This window comes from Phycodurus eques, chromosome 6, assembly GCF_024500275.1.
Source record: "Phycodurus eques isolate BA_2022a chromosome 6, UOR_Pequ_1.1, whole genome shotgun sequence".
NCBI classification, from domain to species: Eukaryota; Metazoa; Chordata; class Actinopteri; order Syngnathiformes; family Syngnathidae; genus Phycodurus; species Phycodurus eques.
The window spans coordinates 15,217,245-15,239,941 of NC_084530.1; the positions used below are offsets into that span (position 1 = coordinate 15,217,245).

General features: G+C 40.0%; 2 protein-coding genes across 2 annotated transcripts; both read right to left on the reverse strand.

The window, feature by feature from the left end:
• On the reverse strand, nt 1-12,990 carry unc93b1 (unc-93 homolog B1, TLR signaling regulator). Its single transcript, XM_061680439.1, has 13 exons — nt 12,797-12,990; nt 11,700-11,816; nt 11,399-11,540; nt 11,174-11,327; nt 10,931-11,092; nt 10,074-10,203; nt 9,468-9,561; nt 7,108-7,232; nt 6,321-6,503; nt 3,976-4,249; nt 3,747-3,868; nt 2,514-2,636; nt 1-1,057 (listed from the first exon to the last, which is right to left on the reverse strand). Exons 2-13 carry the CDS (start codon nt 11,814-11,816, stop codon nt 812-814), a joined length of 1,872 nt encoding a protein of 623 aa, XP_061536423.1. The 5' UTR covers nt 12,797-12,990; the 3' UTR covers nt 1-811.
• Nucleotides 12,991-13,131: 141 nt separating this feature from the next.
• On the reverse strand, nt 13,132-18,643 carry timm10 (translocase of inner mitochondrial membrane 10 homolog (yeast)). The gene is made up of 2 exons (XM_061679972.1): nt 18,431-18,643; nt 13,132-14,391 (listed from the first exon to the last, which is right to left on the reverse strand). The coding sequence occupies exons 1-2, from the start codon at nt 18,637-18,639 to the stop codon at nt 14,196-14,198; spliced, it is 405 nt and encodes a 134-aa protein (XP_061535956.1). The 5' UTR covers nt 18,640-18,643; the 3' UTR covers nt 13,132-14,195.
• Nucleotides 18,644-22,697: the final 4,054 nt, after the last annotated feature.

A 22,697-nucleotide genomic window follows, 5' to 3' on the forward strand; every position in this document is an offset into this window, starting at 1 on the left:
TACAGGCAGGACAACTCAAAATGGTTTTAATACGCCAAAAAGTTGCAAACGACAGAAGGCAGCAACAAACATTATACACAGCAATGAAAATGATTGGCAAAAAGGCCAACAGGAAACCAACCAACAAGCCAAAAGCATGTCAACTGCTAAATATACTCAAACTCATGAAAAGACAAGGCACAGCTGAGAAGAACACAAGAGGAGCTTAGGATTGACTGAGAGACACACGAGGATGCAGTATCTGACACAAGAGGGAATGTCCAAGAATAGGCGAAACTAAGACCAACACAACTACAATTATAAACCAAAACAAAAACAAAAAACTGATAACTTAAAGTCCAGCACTAAATCAATTTCACCAATCCATGGGAATTGAGCAGTAGACATTATTTAAATTATTGCTTACCATACGAATGTCAAAGTCACACTACCAGGGTGAATGTTAGCACATATCACTGATATTGAAGTGGATGCATTGATTCGTCTTAAACCGTTGTTCCCTATTTTAGTTGACCTTCACATGCCATCACCCCACCCTGGGGCCATGCAGGCTCTATAAAAAGGATTCCATCGAGAAATAAACACAAAAAAATATATTTTCAGTCCACACAAGTGTGTAGAAAAGGTCTATACACAAATTCCACATTTCCACAACCCTTTTATCTGAATCACTGTTCTGACGCTAATTATAGCTTGGAAAAAAATAACCAAATTAATAGGTCATTAATGGAAAGCTATGGGTGATTTTATGAATGATGAAATGGCGACTTGCTTGCGTCTCTGACTGCTATTTCTCCTAATTTAGCTTTCTTCACCCCCTCTGGCCCTCCGTCACATGGCTGTCCTCCCCCCCGTGCTGGTGACTCTCAGGCCTCTTCCTCCTGGCCCTGAGTGAGTCAGCTCCCTGGGCTCCAACATCCTGGCGTTCGGCCTCCATGTCCTCCGCTCCAAACTCATTCACCAATTGCTCCTCGTCATCATTTTCGTCATCCTCCTCGCTTCTCTCGGAATCTGACTCATCAGAGTTGCCTTCTTCCAGGTAGCGATAACCTTTGACCTGCAGACACAAAGCACATCATTCCTGTATTGTAATGATACAAATTACTGGCTACACACTTACACAACACTGCATCCACGTTTTGTTTGCTACATTCCACCACAGATATACACTGAGCTCTTCTCACGAACATATAGTTGCATTATACTGTATGTACACTCAAGCATATACAACATTCGCACAGAGGGTACAGTGGGACGTTCACTCCAGGCGCGCTCTCTGTGCCCCTGAATGTTCGGAAATTCGGGGCATTGTTGGAATGTGCCATTCGGAACAGGCATAACTGACACATTCAATATGGTGGACGCGCTGACGTATCACAACTAATGGGCAACACGCTCGTTTGAAAATGTATAGAAAAAAGAGCGCGTTCTGCCTGTATATGCTACCCTTGGGTCAAATTCTTGTGAAGCTTAATGTTGACTATCATAGCTATGCAGATGATACACAGTTATATCTAGCAGTGTCTCCAGATGACTACAGTTCAATTGAGGTGTTGTGTCACTGTCTAAAACAGATAAATAACTGGATGAGCCAAGATTTTATTCAATTAAACCACAACAAAACTGAGATAATTATTTTTGATAAGGAGAATTGCTGTTAGTAAACACCTGGAGTCACTTTCTTTGAAAACCAAAGACCAAGTCCGAAACCTTAGTGTACTGATAGATTCCGATCTGACTTTCAACAGTCATGTTAAATCAATTACTAAAACTGCCTTCTATCATCTGAAGAACATATCCAGAGTGAAGGCTTGCATGTACCAAGTAGACCAGGAGAAGGTCATCCGTGCTTTTATCTCAAGTAGACTTGACTATTGTAATGGTCTTCTTACTGGACTCCCCCAAAAGAGCCTTAAACAGCTTCAGCTCTTCCAGAATGCTGCAGCTCGGGTTCTGCCCAGAACAAAGAGGTCAGAACATTCACTCATTCACATACATATACACACACACACACATGCATGCCTCGCTTCTGCTTCCTCCTTCGCCGTTCGTGGTGCGTCCACAGTGAGCGCGATGCAGGAGTAAGGGTCGGAGTTATTGTAGGCAGCCAGACCAGACTCCTCAATGAGAGTAGACTTTTAACTCCATAAAAGTAGTTCTGCCTGTGTCGAGCAGCAACCTACGACTGTATCTGTATCAGAGCGGACTTGGCGCGTGAGAGTTAACTGTTGCGATAAACCAGTATTTTAAGTAGGACTGCTGATATACTATTGTTTCGTTCACGAACGTTTCGTTCAAAAGAACAAATCTTTTCAGTAAACGTAATGAGCTGAATTAGTTTACAAAATGATTTTGTTCTTTGAGCTAGCAGGCATGTTTTTTGGGATGTGGGAGGAAGCCGGAATGCCCGGAGAAAACCCACGCAGGCACGGGGAGAACATGAAGTGAAAATCTCTCTGGTTACAAACAAAACAAAACTTCCTGTGTAAGATATTTACGGCTGGTCTGCTCACCTTGTGCCTTGGTCGAGGTATGCGGGGCAGCCTATGGCGCTCTTTTTTGGCTATGCGGCGCTCCATCACCCAGTAGCAGTAGCAGGCGAGCAGTAAAGTCGCTAACAGGATGGCAAGTTTAGCCTTAATTATGTGGGGAGAAAGGCAGGATTAAAATGGGGCATTTCATTTACAGCACATGCCACTGTAATGTATTTTCGGCAAGCTTTTGATACAACACATATTTTAGAAATAAAAAAATATATAATTTTTAAAATGTGTTGTTTTGTCCGTTTACATGCAAACAAGGTTCTGAAGGCTGAAAACACAAATATTTGAAAATGTGTTGCAAAACATTTGGAAAAACGCTGTCTAAAAGCTGTAAACCTCCAACTAATCAGTAGATACAGTAGGTCAAATTCAAAACCCCACATAGGCAGAGAAAGGATATTTAGTTGGTGCACAGTGTTTCTTTACAATGTTACACCCCCAACTATCAGTGTGGCTTTCATATTGAAGCATTTTCAGAAAGCACGGGCTTGATAATCGATGAATTGATTGCTAAGAATTCTGGGTGGAATTCTTTGTCTTCCTAATCACGTCTTATCGAGAGACAGGCAGAATACAACTGTGGGAATCGACATCATTCAGCACCTTTATTAGTCAAAATTTATGTAGACTTAGTTACTCTGCTGAAAAAAAATGTAGAAAAAAGTACCGTAATTCTTTAATTCTTTGTGGGGGTTTTCTTCAGATTGGACAGACAATTTTTTAAAGCCAGAAATTTGTGTTTTTTAAATGACACAACGGACAACGCATTCGCCACGTCATTCTTGGAGACGACAACATCAAGCAATTCTCTCAAATACGGCCATGGATGGGTAATATCTTCTTGAAACCTGTTGCTGTGTTCGCTAATGCTCCCCATATCACATTCCTCCTTGTTGCTGCTGTTTTTCCCATCTGATACTGTAAGACCCCAAGCTCTAAGTAATCAATCAGTCAATCAATCAAGATCTCATAGCTCATTGATATTACATTTCTCTATTTGTCTTTTTTTATGTTGTGATGTCATCTGCAGAGGTTGAAAAAAGTAACAAGACTATTTTGACCAAGTAAGATGTAGAAAGGACAGATTTAAAATGTAGGGAGTCGCAGTAAAAAGTAATCAGAACAATAAATACTAAACTAAAGAAAAAAACGGAACTACAGTAAAGTACTTGTAATTCCCACCACTATTAAACAGCAACTTACCCTCATTGGTAAATCTGACCAGAGGTAGACTACAAAGATGGCAATGGCCTGCAACCAGTGATAGATTGTGTAGACAAAGTCGAGACGTTCTTTCTCCTCAGCATATAAAATACCAAGCAAGACTGAAACAGACAGACACACACACACACACACACATACACAAGAATATCCATGCTTTATGATAAAACACAACACGTGTACATACTACTACATCTCAGGTGCCACTCACTGCTGACTCCAGTCTTGTTCAGGGCTGTACCAAGCCCCCATAGCACAGAAATCATCAGAAGAGGGCCCTCGTACACCAGGTGTTGAGGAGGTGGCGAAAACACCATGAGTACCACCAACAGTACCCAATGCACAGCAGCTCCTCCTGCCAGACACACCCACCGCGGGAGGCTTAGGAGGCCGAGGGACAGGAAAGAGAAGACGGAGCAGGAGAGCCCATAGACCACAATCAAGAGCCACAGTTTTTGTAGGCCCAAAGTACATACGCCATAGGACTGTTTGGAGAGAAATTATGAATAAATAAATACACCTGGCGTATCAGCTGCATCTAGTACAGTGGGACCTTGACTTGTGAGTACTCAAACTTACAATTTTCTTCACGTTACGGGCCGGCACTCGGTCAATTTTTTTGCTTTTAGCTGTGAGCTTACAAGTGAGCTTCAGACACAGTGCCAATAGATGGTCACCGGATGGGAGCAGCTAACTTCATAGCATCACCATCAGTCCAAGTGGACGGCAATAAAACCAAAAGACCACGGATGCTGGTACAACCCCAAATCCAATGAAGTTGGGACGTTGTGTTAAACATAAATAAAAACAGAATACAATGATTTGCAAATCATGTTCGGGCTATTTAATTGAATCCACTACAAAGACAAGATACTTCATGTTCAAACTGAAAAACCTTATTGTTTTTAGCAAATAATCATTAACTTAGAATTTTATGGCTGCAACATGTTCCAAAAAAGCTGGGACAGGGTCATGTTTACCACTGGGTTACATCACCTTTTCTTTTAACAACATTCAATAAACATTTGGGAACTGAGGACACGAATTGATGAAGCTTTGTAGATGGAATTCTTTCCCATTCTTGCTTGATGTACAGCTTCATTAATGGTGCCTTCACAGATGTGTAAGTTACCCATGTCATTTGGCACTAACACAGCCCCATACCATCACAGATGCTGTCTTTTGAACTTTGCGTCCATAACAGTCCGGATGGTACTTTTCCTCTTTGGCCCGGACGACACGACGTCCACAATTTCCAAAAACAATTTGAAATGTGGACTCGTTGGACCACAGAATACTTTTCCACTTTGCATCAGTCCATCTTAGATTATCTCGGGCCCAGACAAGCCGGCGGCGTTTCTGGGTGTTGTTGATAAATGGCTTTTGCTTTGCATAGTAGAGATTCAAGTTGCACTTACGGATATAGCGCCGAACTGTATTTACTTGCATTGGTTTTCTGAAGTGTTCCTGAGCCCATGTGGTGATATCCTTTACTCATTGATGTTGGTTGTTGATGCAGTGCCGCCTAAGGGATCGGAGGTCACGGGCATTCAATGTGGGTTTTCGGCCTTGCCGCTTACATGCAGTGATTTCTCCAGATTCTCTGAACCTTTTGATGATATTATGGACCGTAGATGATGAAATCCCTAAATTCCCTGCAATTGTACGTTGAGGAACATTGTCCTTAAACTTTTCGACTATTTTCTCACACACTTGTTCATAAAGAGGTGAACCTCGCCCCATCTTTGCTTGTGAATGATTGAGCAAATCAGGGAAGCTCCTTTTATACCCAATCATGGCATCCACCTATTCCCAATTAGCCTGTTGACATGTGGGATGTTCCAAACAGGTGTTTGATGAGCATTCCTCAACTTTCTCAGTCGTTTTTGCCATTGTACCTGCTTTTTTGGAACGTGTTGTGCTGCATACAGTTGCGTACAACACTGTACAATTATGAAAAGGGAGCTGGGAGTTAGCCGGGCTGCTACACCGCATTGGCGAATCTTGACTTCATATCTATGGCTGAGAAGAAGCTAATGATCTCCATTGAGTTCAAGCTTAAAATCATGAGTGGAGTGAGCATGTAGCCGACTTGGCGAAGCAGTACAAGAGTAGTACTTTTACATTATGTACTACACTGGCTACAATGTCAACCTAGGGCGTTAAAATATTTTCTACGCTGCAGATCTTTGTCCATGAAAAGATGGAGAAGCTGCTGAAAGTGAGGAAAGCGTGGCGAAAAATGTAAAGATTAAGTTATGTGAAACTGAAAGGGGGATATTTTTTTTAATTATTGTTAATATTGTATATTTTTAGAAAGTGCCATCTTGTACAATACTATTTTACTTAATAAAAAAAAAGTTACAAAAAAAATGTGTTTTTGGGCGTGTTGAAACGGATTACTATAATAGCATTTCCTTTATTTGAATGACGAAAGTTGATTTCAGATACAAGTGATTTGAGCTACGAGCATGGAACGAATTAAGCTAGTAAGTCGAGGTACCACTGTATAACCTAAATTTGTTAACAGTAAAATCGGATGACAGCGCAGAGTACCAGGGTGAATCCAGTGATGGCGAAGAGCATTTCCAATCCACTGTAGATGAAGAATGGGCAGAGAAGCCTCAGGCGGTAGTCCCTCAAATGTTTGAAAGGAAGCTGGAAGATGTTTCCCCAGCCAATACTACGGAGGTCGATCTCCTCTGTTGGGCGGTACGCGGCGCCACACAGCACAAGGAACTGAATAAGGTAAAACAGTTGTACTTCATTTTTGAAAAATGAAAAAATGGGGAAAGGAGCAGAGAAACTGAGATTTTGAAAGTTTGAGAAAAAACTCAAAATGCATTAAACTGATATATCCCTAAATTATGTCCGATCAACATCCTTGAAGTCTATTAACCCTCATTTACTTGCATAAATGTATTCACGCAGTAAAATGCAAGGCTCCTAATAATGTGATTTCCTGTATACGGTGTAGTGTAATTATAGATAAATTTGTGCAATTAGAAACACATTGGTATACTTCTTTAAGTAAAACATATTTCCTGTATTACCCGAAGAAGAGGAAATAACACTGTGTCATCATTGACAAATTCAAATTTCACTCTTGTATAGCAATATGCTTTATGGCAAGATGATGGACAACTCCTTTACTGTATAGATCTAAAGATCTAGTAAAGAACCAATAATTCTTTCATTAAAAGCTTTGATTTGATTTTATTTTTTTACATGATGCACTAGTGCGGTACTTAATAATAATTCTAGAAAATAAACAACAATTACCCACCCGAACAAAATTAATTACTGGGTCTCTTGGGTGTGTGTCACAATTCAAAGCACTTACAATGATCATGGAAATGAATGCAAAGACCATGAGGACGCTCTCCACTATGATCAGCTTCATGGACTGTGGTAGACTTCTCAGGACGGTGGTGTTGAATCCCGGAATCAGACCACTGATTTCGGCCCCTGGTAGGAAGGAGACAAGGTTTAACTAACGCCATCTGGAATACCATCTTTGGCATGCCATACAGTGACAACAGCAAGATATTTAATGTGGAAACTGATAAACTGTATTGTTTTCAGCAAATAATCATTAACTTGGAATTTTATGGCTGCAACACGTTCCAAAAAAGCTGGGAGAGGGTCATGTTTACCACTGTGTTACATCACCTTTTCTTTTAACAACATTCAATAAACGTTTAGGAACTGAGGACACTAATTGTTGAAGCTTTGTAGGTGGAATTCTTTGCCATTCTTGCTTGCAACAGTCTGGGGTCACCGTTGTCGTATTTTATGCTTCATAATGCGCCACACATTTTCAATGGGAGACAGGCCTGGACTGCAGGTAGGCCAGTCTAGTACCTGCACTCTTTTACTCCGAAGCCACCGTGTTGTAACATGTGCAGAATGTCTTGCTGAAATAAGCAGCGGTGTTCATGAAAAAGACGTTGCTTGGATGGCAGCATATGTTTCTCCAAAACCTGTATGTACCTTGCAGCATTAATGGTGCCTTCACAGATGTGTAAGTTACCCATGCCACTGGCACTAACACAGCCCCATACCATCACAGATGCTTGGTTTTGAACTTTGCGTCCATAACAGTCCGGATGGTTCTTTTCCTCTTTGGCCCGGAGGACACGACGTCCACAATTTCCAAAAACAATTTGAAATGTGGACTCATCGGACCACAGAACACTTTCCCACTTTGCATCAGTCCATCTTAGATGAGCTTGGGTCCAGAGAAGCCGGCGGCGTTTCTAGGTGGTGTTGATCAATGGCTTTTGCTTTGCATAGTAGAGTTTCAAGTTGCACTTACGGATGTAGCGCCGAACTGTATTTTCTGACATTGGTTTTCTGAAGTCTTCCTGAGCCCATGTGGTGATATCCATTACACATTGATGTCAGTTGAAGGATCGAAGGTCACGGGTATTCAATGTTGGTTTTCGGCCTTGCCGCTTACATGCAGTGATTTCTCCAGATTCTCTGAACCTTTTGATGATATTATGGACCGAAGACGATGAAATCCCTAAATTCTTTGCAATTGTATGTTGAGGAACATTGTCCTTAAACTGTTTGACTATTTTCTCACAAATTCTGTTCACAAAGAGGTGAACCTCGCCCCATCTTTGCTTGTGAATGACTCAGCAATTCAGGGAAGCTCCTCAACTTTCTCAGTCTTTTTTGCCACCTGTCCCAGCTTTTTTGGAATGTGTTGCAGCCATAAAAAAAGTTAATGATTATTTGCTGAAAACAATCAAGTTTATCAATTTGAACATTAAATATCTTGTCTTTGTCGTGTATTCAATTAAATATAGGTTGAACATGATTTGCAAATCATTGTATTCTGTTTTTATTTATGTTTAACACAATGTCCCAACTTCATTGGAATTGGGGTTGTAAGTAAATCTGGACTTTATTGCACCATTGGATATAGTCTGAAAAGTCACTGGATGGATGAAATATAAGTATGCAGTTTTCCTGATGAAGAAACAATTTAAATACTGTACCACTAAAATGTTCTATGACTGAGCAAATAGTATTACTCTACTGGTGTTCACCCCAAATGTGTTTGACTGGGTTGAGGCGAGGAAATGATTCTTCTACAACAAACCCATCCGAACATGCCTGTACAGCAGTGATTCCCAACCAGTGTGCCGGGGCACATTAGTGTGCCGTGAGCGCTCTTCAGGTGTGCCGTGGGAAATATAAAATTTGACTTAATTGCTCCAAAAAAAATATTTCCAAGAAATAATGTATCTTTATTCATCTATTTATGCCAGTGAGGCAAAGTGACAGACAGAACAAAGAACTGCTCTTCTTTTCGATGGCACGAAGTACATACAGTAATCAATGTATCCACTTTTTGTGACATTTTAGTTTGTTGGTGTGCCGTGAGATTTTTCAATTCTAAAATATGTGCCGTGGCTCCAGAAATGTTGTAAATCACTGCTATACAGTATGCATCTTGTAATGTATAATGTAATGCAATTGTCCACGTATCTTTGTAAGATAAGACACTTATATATATATATATATATATATATATATATTTCTTTCTGTACACGCCCATTCTCATTTGTTTTCTGTTTTTGTTTGTTTGTTCACACACACACCAGTATTTTTGGTATGTAATTTCTTATGTCACTTCACACGAGTAGCTCACAGTTACAGTGAGGGTGGAGTACACTAATGTGACTTTACCACAGCTTTTGACATTGCAGAGAACGTGATCATTCTCTAGGATGTAGCCATTGAGGATGAGACTCATGGGGAACTCGGCAAAGACGAAGCTCAGCTAGGTGGGAGAGACAGGAAAGACTCATTAGGTAGTTGTAGATGATTGCCATGAATCAAAATCATATAGTGTATGCCGTAAAACCTAAAATCTGTCAAAAAAAATATCTAAGTATAAGATGTTTTTTTATTATTATTAATAAATTACTTTTAATCCTCACAAACTAAATTTAAATGTGTGTTTTATTTCAGGAAAAAAATCTTTATTTTATTATTGGGAACTGATTGGAGCCGTGTTTTTTTTTGTGTGCCCATTTTAGATCATCTGCTGTACATGAATGCATCATCATGATCATTTTATTATCAAATACATAATTTGTCAGTTAATCAACTTGGATTTTGGGTTTGTTTGTTTTGTGCAATGGTTGCACAGTCCTAACTTGCTATTTGTCTTGGCTGATAATGATCATTCGTACAGCATTGAAGCAGATTAAAATGGGAAATGTTGTTTATGTTTTGCGCATGTCTGAACTGAATGTCACATGTTGTTACATGAGTGGTGGATGGACTCACATGGAAGATGACACTGAAGACTGACTGGAAGATGATGATGTATTTGTGGCACGCTCCTTTTGGAATCTTCTTCTGCTCCTGTACATGCTCTTCCTTATAGTTGACGTATTCATAATACTGTTGTGCCATCCTGTGTGTGTTATGTGACAGTATGACTTGTCGCAATCAACCCTTTTTTTTAGCGTTTATCACTAAGGCAGTGGTTCTCAAACTTTTTACACCAAGTACCACCATTATGAACAATATTAAAATACAGTAACATAGTAAGCCCAAGTGTTCATAAATATGAGGCACAGGTATTATTCCTTAAAAGTATATTTATTATTGTAAGCCACTGTAACATTATGTTCAGTTTGAACATGAACAATTAACTTAAATACAGCAACCACAGTTCACACAGTTGATGTCTGCATATTATTGAACATGGCAAAGTTAAGGTCTACTTTGCACCCCCCTGCCCCTGTTCCTGATTCCTGTCCCGCGGTCCCGCTACCGCTGATAATTGACCCGCAGCGAGACGGCAATAACACATGATCAGCCATGAGTTGACTTCAACCTTTAATCATCAATAAGCAGTAGTAAAGCTGACTCATCAACTAGTCAGTTCAACCCCTATTTTAGACACAGTATATCTGAGTCAAATATAATTAGGTTTGAGAGATAACATAGAATCATAATAGTTAAAATTACATGACATAATATTTCATCTGGAGCGAGAATGTATTCTAGAGCCAAAAGAATGCATGTCTAAATCTCATTTCATTGATATAATTTTATGAGGTAATAGTTTGCTGTGAAAACTACTGTGATGTACTTTAAAACAAAAGTTGGCGCGTTATGATCCTGCACTCACTCACCTTGTGATATAATTACCAAGGGAGGCCCATAGTGGCACAATGGCCACACCGATGGCAACAGCAGCTGGAACCAAGGTGTAGTAGCGCTCCCAGTAATTGGTAGAGACAAAAAATGCATAGATTCCTGAAGCCAGAAACATCATCCACTTTGTTCCTAGAAACCTTAGATCACAACATTAGGTTTACATGGTTTAGGAAGACACCAATGTGTGATTTAAAGAATTGTTGAGCGTGTACCTCTACCTGATGAGAATGGGCGTGTACAGCAGGCCTAGTATGGGCGTGACGTTGATTCCCCTTAGCATCTTCCGATCGATGTCCTTTAGACCGAGGTTGCTGTACTTTACTTCACGATAGGTCATATCATAATGAAGGATAAGCTGCATCTGCAGTAACCCTGGAGAATGCACATGGCGAATCATACAATTGAGTTTGTGGCTGTGTCCTAACAGTGACTTCCGTTCTCACCCATGTACACGCTGTATATGATCATGGCGCCAATGCTCGCTGCAAGAACATTCTTGATGACTCCTAACCGCTTCCTCCTGTAATATTTTCTCTCTTCCTCCTCCTCGTTGTATTCTGCCTGTGGACCCAAAAACTCCTCCATCTTTGGGAAACAGTGGTTAAATGTGAGCGAATCATAAGAGTCAAAGTAGAACCATTTCACCTGCAAGCAGGAATTTGTTATTCAAACCCAATGTCTGATTATTACAAGGTCTAGACATTACACTAGTTTTTATAAAATACTGTACATTAGAAAGCTCACCTGGCCCTGCATGTTGTCTTCTTGCCCCACAGCCAGCATTTCATTAGCATCACCATTAGGGGGCGCTACAATCTGATGCGCATCTTTGAACTCCTCCTCCACATCCCTGGCCGCCATCTGGTGACCAGAAGGAGTACAAAACCAAATTCATCTCATCTACGAAATGACCATCTTTATTGAACAACAATACAGGTATATACCGAATTAAATCCCAGATTTTGGGTAACATCAGGGTCATTCATTCTTAAATGTTTCAATCTGAGAGATTGATAGATTACCCAAACGTGCACAAGGTCTGCCCTGAAGCATTTGAAACATTGTATTTGTTGCTACAATTAATAGTTTTGGTACTTATATATCACAGTACTCTATACAAGTACTCACCATTTTACTATAATAGCACATGCTCACAATAGTTAGACAGCCATGAGCCAGATGATAAAGATTGATGCACTACACATATTTGCACAACTCAAAAGACAAATACAGTTTAAGCATATACCGGTACAATTGTTCAAAATAGGTCTTTGGGAAGATGAAGACTTCAGATTTGATGGGGAGTACGCGATCTGATTAATACAGAATACGCTTGTCTATTTTGATTAATTGAAGATTATTTTGTGTGTATTACATATTATTCCTCCCGTCGCTTCCAAGTCATTTAAAACTGTATTCTTACTTCTCTATGCAACTTCCCCATGGTAATGAATTGCGTTCTTCTCTAGACAGTCCCTTCACTTCAAATATCTTAGTTCTTTGTTGTAAACGTTGATAACAGTGCTTTCAATTTGCCCCTACTGAAATTTTAGACATTTGTACTAGGTAAGGCAAAAAAAAAAAAAAAAACATACTACTGTAATAACGAGAACCACACGTGAACTACCAAGTGGTTTCATCTCTTAATGGTAGCCAACTTGATCACTCATTTAGCATACACTTTTTGGAAACGGGTTGGGTTCAAGATGCGCACATAGGTTTTTATTCTTTCAAATCCCGATATTCACGAACACAAAGCTCAAACAGGGCGTATTAGTGCATACCATTGACAATAAAGTGGAGGGTAATTTGAGCAATGCCGTATATTTAAAGCGACTTACCACATCTGACACACTCGAGTCGTGTTTACGGGGGGAGAGGGTCGTCCAGTGTCCACCTGTGGCACACTAAGCACCAGCACTTGAGCCTCTGCTCACACGCAGGAGGTTTCGACTTTCGTTTGACAATGCGCGAGTACACGTATATAATAAATGGAAGCATCGAGAGGAACCGAAAGTCAACTTTTCTTCACTTCCTCCCCATCTGCTCGTGTTTGTCTTAAAGGTACAGGCACACGTACGCCGCCTCGGTGTCTGTAATAACCACCCCAATATCCGCTTCAGTGCATATTGATATCACTCGGTTACTCAAATGATGAGATTGCTTTATTTCGGTTAAGAGGGAAAAACATCGCAGCCCCGCTGATATGCAATTGGAAGGCTGACAGACTGGGTAAAGGCAATACACCAAAAGACATTTAAAAAAAAAAAAAAAAAAAAAAAAAGTCCCACTTACAGCGCAACAATATGCACAAGAATGACAGAGTAAAGTTCATGTGACAATATCTGAGCAGGGTAGTAATGACATAACTCAATGTGTTTCGTGGGGGTCATGGGGGTCTTTCTCCACAGACATGAACAGGTCAGCGACCAAGCACATTTGAAATATTCCTCATTTTGCTTTCAAATACCAACTGTTTCACATTGGACGCACATCATTGTTGTGCTTTTAAGAGTTGAGGTCAAATGAAATAATAGCATAGATTTATAAAGCACCTTTCATGGGACCCAAGGACGCTTGACAATGACCCATGGGGTAGTTAAAATGTAGCTAGCGTTGGCTCCCAGCTGATAGGAGCATGGCTTGACAGTAAACAACAGCATGATAGACGTTGTCAATAGAGTTCCGATCGACAGGCGAGGTTCCTTGTGAGGTGCACGCCAAACAACGTAGGGTGGTAAACTTCTTAAGATGAAGTGGAAAAGGGTCCGGATGGTGAACGTTGACAGTTGTTCAACTTGTAACTGCGAGCTGGCCAACGGAGGTTAGCGTAACGGTAAGTCCTCAACTAAATATAGAGCTGTTTGTGACATACTGCATTTTAAAAATGAAAGTATCTCTGTATGAGTGAGCCAAATAAAACAAAATAATAAATGCAAACATCCCAGGAATTTATCCACTGAACGACCGGGCCTGTTTATTCCACATCCAGAGGCTGTTAAGACTGTTTCTGAACGATTTTAAGTTGTTCTCATACTGCAGGTGCACAAAGTGCTCAGACCCCATTGCATAACCCCTGACAGTTTCTCCCACTGGACCCAAATGAACTTACATTTTGATGCATTTGCCCACAGACATAACCCAAATAAAACACTTCCTTTTAAGAATCCACACACGCTATTAATTCCGCTGTCATTATTCTGTCTTAGTCTTCAGCATCTTATCCCGTTGTCAGTGTCATTATCCGCTGCCGACAGCTGCTTTCCTCATCATGTCCTCATCTTGGACTGAGAGCTCTGTTAGCTTGCGTCCCAGCCTCTCGTGGAGGTCCAGGTATTTGGCCACGCAGCGGTCCAGGCACACGGACTCGCCTTTCGTCAGCTCTGCCTCTTTGTAATGTGGGGGCACACACTTTCTGTGGCAGGCGTTGGTCATTCTGGAAGAATATATTTGAGGTATTATTATTTGTTTTGTAGTGTAGTAGTGTTTCATTTCAAAGTGGCTAACTTCTTTTCACCATTCTGTGACATCTTATTAGTGAGAATATGTGAAGCACACCAGCAACTCAAATCATGTTTGCATTAAAAATGTGTCATTACAGTTGTCTTTTTCAATAGAATATGGGTAATTTATTTTAAAATTTGTGTGACAGTTAAGAATATTAAAATATTACTTAAACATAAGTTGAAGGTTTTATGATTATGACAGTTTGGTGCTATTTCTATTGTTTCCTTTGGCAATGGTTTACTATACATTCACTGAAGACAAACTGCACTGTATAGTAAATAATACAACTATAGTGGAACTTTGGTTTTCGTGTGCCCTAGCGTTATATCCAATCGGTTTTCAATTTTTTTTTTTTGTCACGATTTAGTCTCAGTTTTCACACATTCTCTCTTTAGTAGAGAAGGAAATGCATGACTCTGCCAGTCATTTCCCACAAATGATGCACATTAAGCCAAACCATTTTTAATGTGTGTAAAATTGGTTCAACAGACGGCTAAGCGTATTCCTCAATGCAAACTTTCATTAACAACTCAAGGCAATAACCCCTCCGGTCTGCTCAGCAAAACAAAAACATTGGCGTGAAACAGCTTGTAAAAAAAAAAAATCAGGTCAACTCAAACAAGCACAATATATTTTGAGTCTGACTGCTAAATAAACCACCAAGATGACAAAAAAAAGTGTGGTGAAACTGTTTTTTTTAGGCTTTACACGATCTGGATTTTGGGGGCCAATTACCAATCAGCAAGTTTAAAAAAAACGATAACCGATCTGATCACAAGATGGAGCAATGTGTCTATATAAATGACCTGTTCATTTACTGTATATACTTGTGTACTTAATTGGTCAAAAAATATATTTACAATAAATAATGTATCTTTGTTCATCTATTTATGCCAGTGAGGCAGAGTGACATACAGAACAAATAATTTGTCTTCTATTAGATGGCAGGAAGTACATACAGTAATTTACGTATCCACTTTTTGTGACATATTTGTTTGTTGGTGTGCCGTGAGATTTTTCAATTGTAAAATATGTTCCTTGGCTTCATAAAGGTTGGAAATCACTGCTCTAGTCATATCGTGTATTCTAATCAGTCAGGTCAAACCAACATTACAACATGACAGAAATAATGGGTGCTAACTTACTGGAATTAAATTACTTCACCCACACCAAAACTTAAGCGCATGATTCGACAGAATGACGGCCCATTTACGTACAACCGTTCGCGCTAGGCCACATAACGTTTTTGTTACCTTCTTGCAAGCCGTATTAAAAGTATGTGAACATACCTCAAGCAAGCCTTAAACGAACGTCCTCTCCTGTCCTGAGCATTGGTGACCACCAACACACGTTTTTCCCCCATTTACCTTATAATACAGTCGGCGCGATCCACTCTTGTTGTCATTGCCACGGTAACGAGTGTATTTGGTCGCATTTGAGTTGACAAGATAAAGCCCAATGATCGTAAAAAACGGGATGCGGTGGTATCGGAATACAAGATTTTATTGCAATAGTCTTACATAGTGCAATCGTGAAAGAGCAAATTTGTCTTGTAGTCTGATCCGGGGATTACGTGTTGTCTGTCTCAGACGTGTTGTCTGTCCCACACCGCTGACATGTTTTTTAAAATAACTTTATTGACAGTCAGATATTTACAGTACTATGTCAAAAGACACGCCACAAGGCTAAAAATAATAAAAATAGCTTTTGGATTCAAATATAAATATATAAGATCGGCGAATTATGACAAAGCTGATCAGCCGATCAGGATAAAATGCTAATTATCGTCCGATACCGATCAGGCCGATAAAATCGGTGTAAAGTCTAGTTTTTATACTAGCGTGCTTTTATTTTAAAGGCCAAACTTTTGACAGGATGTGATGCGCCAATGTTGTCTTGAGTTGTTAATAAAAGCTTGAATTGTGGACTACACCATGCCTTCTTCAACAGCAAGTTCTCAGTACCAGTTTTTTTTTTTTTAATAAAGAAAGCAAGAAAACAAAAATATGGCTTCCTTTCCCCTCCGTGCCATCTTTCATATGCCATCAAGAGTCTTCAATATAGGTAAAAGTGATGTGAAACATTTATCCACTTCATGCGTTGTCTATATTTCACTGTTTTCTGTAATGTAATACTATAGTTATTCGTTATGTCTTTTTTTTTTTTTTAATATTTTCAGGTGTTTAGTTAGTAAGGGCGGCACGGTGGCCGACTGGTTAGAGCGTCAGCCTCACAGTTCTGAGGACCCGGGTTCAATCCTCGGCCTCACCTGTGTGGAGTTTGCATGTTCTCCCCGTGCCTGCGTGGGTTTTCTCCGGGCACTCCGGTTTCCTCCCACATCCCAAAAACATGCATTAATTGGACACTCTAAATTGCCCGTAGGCGTGACTGTGAGTGCGAATGGTTGTCTGTTTGTATGTGCCCTGCGATTGGCTGGCAACCAGTTCAGGGTGTACCCCGCCTCCTGCCCGATGACAGCTGGGATAGGCTCCAGCGCGCCCGCTACCCTAGTGAGGATAAGCGGATCAAAAAATGGATGGATGGATAGTTAGTAAGTAAGAGCTCCCAATGCCATGAGGGAAATTAGGCCGTAATCGCGGCTTCTGTAATCTGTAGTTTTTTACGTGAGCAGTTGATTGGCCTACTGCCCAACCCCAGCACCTGGTATTCCTATGCGGTCTCCTAGGACCGACCCTGCTTAGCTTACAAGAACGGACGAGATCTGGGAGCATGTGGGGATTGGGACGACTTTTCCTCAGTGGTGGGGTGGGTAGTTGGTTCGGTAGGGAGGGAGGCAGGGAGGTTAGGTAGGTGGCGGTGTGGAATTGAGGAGGGCTCTGCGCCCGCCCGCATGTCTGCCAGCGACCGCAGGTTGCGATTTCAGGTGCTTGGAACAGATTGTGTTTACGCTATTTCTAACGGTAAATATTGTTTTGGTTTTCATAACATTCTGTTGTAGTCCGAACCAAGGTCCCACTGCATTCATTATCATTATCCGAGAGCAATGTTGACCTATCTATCCTTTTTTTTTTTTTTTTTTTTTAACCACTTGTATCAGGTGAGCTGGAGCCTAACCCAGCTTTGGACAGACGGCGAGGTACACCCTGGATTGGTATCACCAGTCCATGACAGGACACAGACAAACGTTCACACTCACACGTTTGGACAATTTAGAATCTTCAATTGATCTAACATAAATGCTTTGTGGATTTGGGAGGATTTCCTTCATAAAGGTTCATTGAAATAGCTCCTGCAATGAACGAGTAGGAATATGTCATTCAACACTAGGAGGCACACTCAGTTACTGCCGTGATTGCAGTTTTTCCATTTGATTACTTTCCAGTAAACTAACGTGGATCCAGGTTACACTGGCCTTTTATTTGGGAAATATTTTTGATAGACATGCATCAGATACATTAATTGGGGTGTAACAATACATGTATTTGGATTCGGCACGCCCATGTTCCCGTAATTAAAAGGACTTTTGTTATAACGAAGATACCGCTGCCAGGATATATGTGAATATTTTTTGCCCGTATTCTATGCAATTGTGATCTTTCTTCTTCATTTTAACTGCAATTGTCATGTTCGTTCTCGGTTTCTTAAGGTACTCTAAAAGGCACTTTAGTATGTGTAGTTATGCTAAAGCATTTGTCTACTGTACATGTTTCAAAGGCTATTATTAATGAACGTTTTCATTATCGTGCTTAACTTGTATAGAAATGATTCGATAAGAAAATGTAAATCCCAGGGTGTCGAGTTATAAAGTACCACTGGTTTAACACTTTAAAACTTTCACTATAGCTAGCATTTATATGGGATTCCGTCCACGGTCATACTACAATGGTTAATATAATAAATTATTGCATTATTTCAACTTCGCCTCAAAACAAAGCAGGAGAATTTCAATGAATGACAAGTGGGTGCCACTGCGGTAGCTAGCTCACGTTAGCTTATTTCGACTTTACCGGTTGTACATGTCAGCCATCATCTCCACCTCCAGCTCCGCCGCCAGTTGCTGCGCCTTCATGGGATCCATGATTGTGTTGCAGTGCTGTCCACCCTCTTTCTGACCGCAACCACAGTCGTGGTTACCTGTTCTATATGACACACGAGACCGAACTTCCTTGCCGGTGAGTCTCTGTGTAACCTTCAAGTCATAAGCATACACGTGCATTCAGTTTCCGCCATCACTTCCGATGTCAATAAAGTTGAATTCAAGAGTATATGATTATGACGAGTAGGCACAGCGCGCCCTCTACTGTGCAGAATATGTACTTTCCGTAAGGGAAGACCATTAAATAAAAACAATCACGAAGGCAAACATGTAAATCAACATTATGTAATTAACAATAACACCAAAATACATTTACAATAGTTTGTATAATACAGGCTTCAAATTAGTTTTTTCTATACAGTCTTGGTATGCAAAATGCTTTCAATCATTATTACTCCAACAGCCAAACATAACAAATTATATACATACAACAGAATAAGCAACATTTTACCTGCTTTATCGGATTAGTAAATGGCAAAAATATTTTCACAAAACTTTACACAAACAAAACCACTGATAATGGAAAAACAACAGGAAAGATGTAAAAGTGTATTATACAAAGATGGTCACCCAACTAGACATCTGGCAAAGGCGTGAAATAGAAGTACATGTTCACCAACAGAGAGAAAATTAGGAATGACCACTTGTCACACAACAACAACAAAAGTATGCACACATATAAATGTCAGTCCATCTCATCTCCTGTCACATCAATTTCTCCCTCCTCTTCACTTTGTGTAGTATCAGTGTGGACGAGTGCATACTCACATTGCCTGATGACAGGCATTTTTTCTGGGGAGGAGAGCAGAGTATCTACCTCAATTACCCCTTCTTGGCTGCTTTCTGGGCTATTTGGTGCACCAGAGGCAGAAGATGAAGATGTACTGATCTGGGGGTTCATGTTGGGCTCCAAAGACATTTGATTTTGAGGACATGGTTGTCTGTCATTAGGGGAGCAACCTGGGTTACTATGTTTAGTCGGCATCACAACAAAGTTCAATTCTGGAAAACAAATGAGAACAAGTAGTCAACTTCTTCACTGATGACTTTTGTATAAAAAGCAAAGTTTATCCGCTGCAACAGTGTGCATTAGTTTTGCCTCGCAATCTATCATTTGCCCATATCAGTGTATCAGAGTGTATATTGATATTCCCACATACTTAATTGTTCCTTTGAGATACAGTTGATACACCAACACCAGATTCTGTATACTCTCGCTGGCTACCATCCAACAATATTGTTGTGCACATTACGGAAGGGTCATCTTCACTTGGTATTGTTAACATTACGTGACTAAAATACAAATTAAAACATTTTATGTCATTATGTTTCCAACATTTGACGGCTCAGCTACACGTTGTCAAAAATAAAGCCAGCTGTCTTTACTTGGTGTTAATAAACCAAGTGTGGCATACCAAGAGAAATGAACAATGTTTTGAACCAATGTTTAACAAATTAAAAGTATATTTACACTGCACCAAGATGTCAGGTGAGGAAATTCATCAAAAAACTGAATTTAATGTCAAATGTAAAGGAAATAATTTTACATCACAAGTAGGGATGGTAATTGACAAGAATTTAGTGATTCAGATTCCATTATTGATACTGTTTATCGATCTGATTCCGTACCGATTCTCTCATCAATTCTCATTTGGTGAGGGAATAAAATAATATAAATGATATATTATACCATTGTCATTACATATGGTAATACCAAAGTTGTTTCTGCATAGTGCTGTGCGATTTGGACATTTTCTACCCCTAAATAGATCATTTTATGTCACCATAATATATTTCCTGATTAAGTATAGCGTAGCGTCATCCCTTTCGTTTTTGGGAAAAGGACGACGATGGTACACGTCAGATGGGTCCTCACCGGATATGGTCTTCCACTGACGTGCTGACAATGCTCTGGTCAAAGCTACTGCTGCCATCTGGTGTTGATTTATCATACTAAAATCCTTCCCAAGCCTTAGCTATATATTGTGGAGCTGCGCCAAACTCTCTATTACAATTTTATATATATATATACACACACACACACACACACACTGAAAACGTATTAATACGTCTTTGGCACTAAACGGATGGGTTTATGAAAACATTAAATACGTCTTTGGCACTAAACAATTTAAAATACAGCTCCCGTTAAAATTATAGCGCACTTATGTCTTTGTCAGTGGGTAAACTTACAAAATCAGTTGAGGGATCAAATAATTATTTCCTCCACTGTACATTCATTTTCGAAATGGAAATTAATTAACACATGGGAATGCACAACACCAAAAACAAAGTACCTTGTATCTTCGGTGTTTGGTCCATCTCAGCATGTTGAGCAACTGATCTTTTGACCACCTCCTCTAAAGAATGCTCATCCCTTGAAGTGGTCCCCTTTCTAGAAGACCTCCATGAGCCATGTTGTTGTAATCCTTCTCTCTCATCCGTTGATTTGTTGAGAACTTGATTGGGATTTTGACCAGTAGAAACACTGACATTTACAGGAGATTCTACCTGAAGCTGAATAAAATCATTGTCTTCATGATTATCTCCATTTAAGACATTCTTACCAGCTTCTTGGCTTTCAGCTGATTTCTTTTTTTTTAAGTGTTGGGTCTTTACAAAAGTCTGAAATTCTGTGAAAGCAACCATGCTTTTGGGCGCACTGTCATCATCAGATTTTGCAGCATTTTTAATACTTTTCAGTGGAACAACCTGCTCCTCACCTCTTCCATTACGTATTTTTGGGCCTTTTCCTTTTATTTTATCACTCTTTTCCAAGTTTATCTTAAACAATTCCTCTTCCATTTTCTCCTGGATTTCACTCTTTAAAATGACTGGAGGGGCAGCCTTTTTTGGTGGTCTCCCACGTTTCTTCTTGAAGAAAGAGACTTTGGTGTTTGATGCAACTGTAGGTCTGTGGACCTCAGAGTTTGTATCTGTGATACTTTGTGTGCATGTGTCACTTGATGGCACTTGAGTTGTTTTCAGAAACACTCTGGTCTTAATGTGGCTTTGGCGCGTATTCACCAATTTTTTAGGTCCAGTACTTCTGGTTCTCTTTTTCAGATGGTCATTTGTGGTTGACTGTTGATCATGTTTCCCTGAACAAATGGGTGGTGATTTCGGGGAACCTGTGGCCATTTTTCTTTCTTTTGCAAGGACGTTGTTTCGTGACAAACTAACTGAGCAAATCCTTATGTTTTTTTTACTTCTAAGATCATCACAGATTGAACTACTGCAACCTTTTGGATAATCAACACACACTTTCCTTTTTTTAGGCACTACATTACCATCCGTTGTAACACCTTTGTTATGTACTAAAGTTCTCTTTATCCTCTGGGGGTAAGCCTTCCTTTCAGCAGCAGTTGGACACATTTCCATCTTGTTTTTAATACACGATAGTGTACAGTTTCGGCTTTGCTGTGGTTCATACTCCAGTTGTTTGAGGCATTGCTTTGGCAGTTTGCTTTGATGTCTCTTCGATAAACGTGGCCGTTTGTCTTCTCCATCAGCAAGAGGAAAAACTAGTAACGACTGTTCTGTGAGCAAGGGTCTTGCACAGCGAGAAGACTGATGCTCGTTAGTGGTTGCCTCATCAATTCCTACTGAAGTGAATGGCTCTATTGGTGAGAGGCATCTAGGAAGTTGCATATCGTTGAAACAAGTTGGAGAAAACGAAGACAAGGGCTGCCTCTCCTGGAATGGTGGGTAGGTTCGATCATGTTGGCTCAGTCGATCAATTTGCCCCATTGAGCTGGCAGATGAGATCGCCTGAAGAAACGGTTGCTGAGGCATTATCACACCACTAGGCTCAAGAAGGGGCACACTTTTAAAGTTGAGCTGGTTCTGAGCTGTAAAAAAAACAACAACAAAAAGAACATTTGTAAAACATCAACGTTTCGATAGTTACTAACTGAAAAAGATAAAGTGACCTGAAAAGTATTGTGTGCCACCAACCCCAGAGCAGGTTAAAAATAATTCAGAACACAGAATGTTATCTGTAAAAACACGTATAGTACTGAAAAGTTTTGAGACCCCGCACATAATATTGTTGCTCAGTTCAATTGATGAATATTAGAAATTAGTCATATGACTAAGGCTTCGTTCACACTTTAGGCAAATTAGACTTGTAACTGAAATTGCTTAATGTCATGATTTTTTTTTTTATTTTTTTTTTT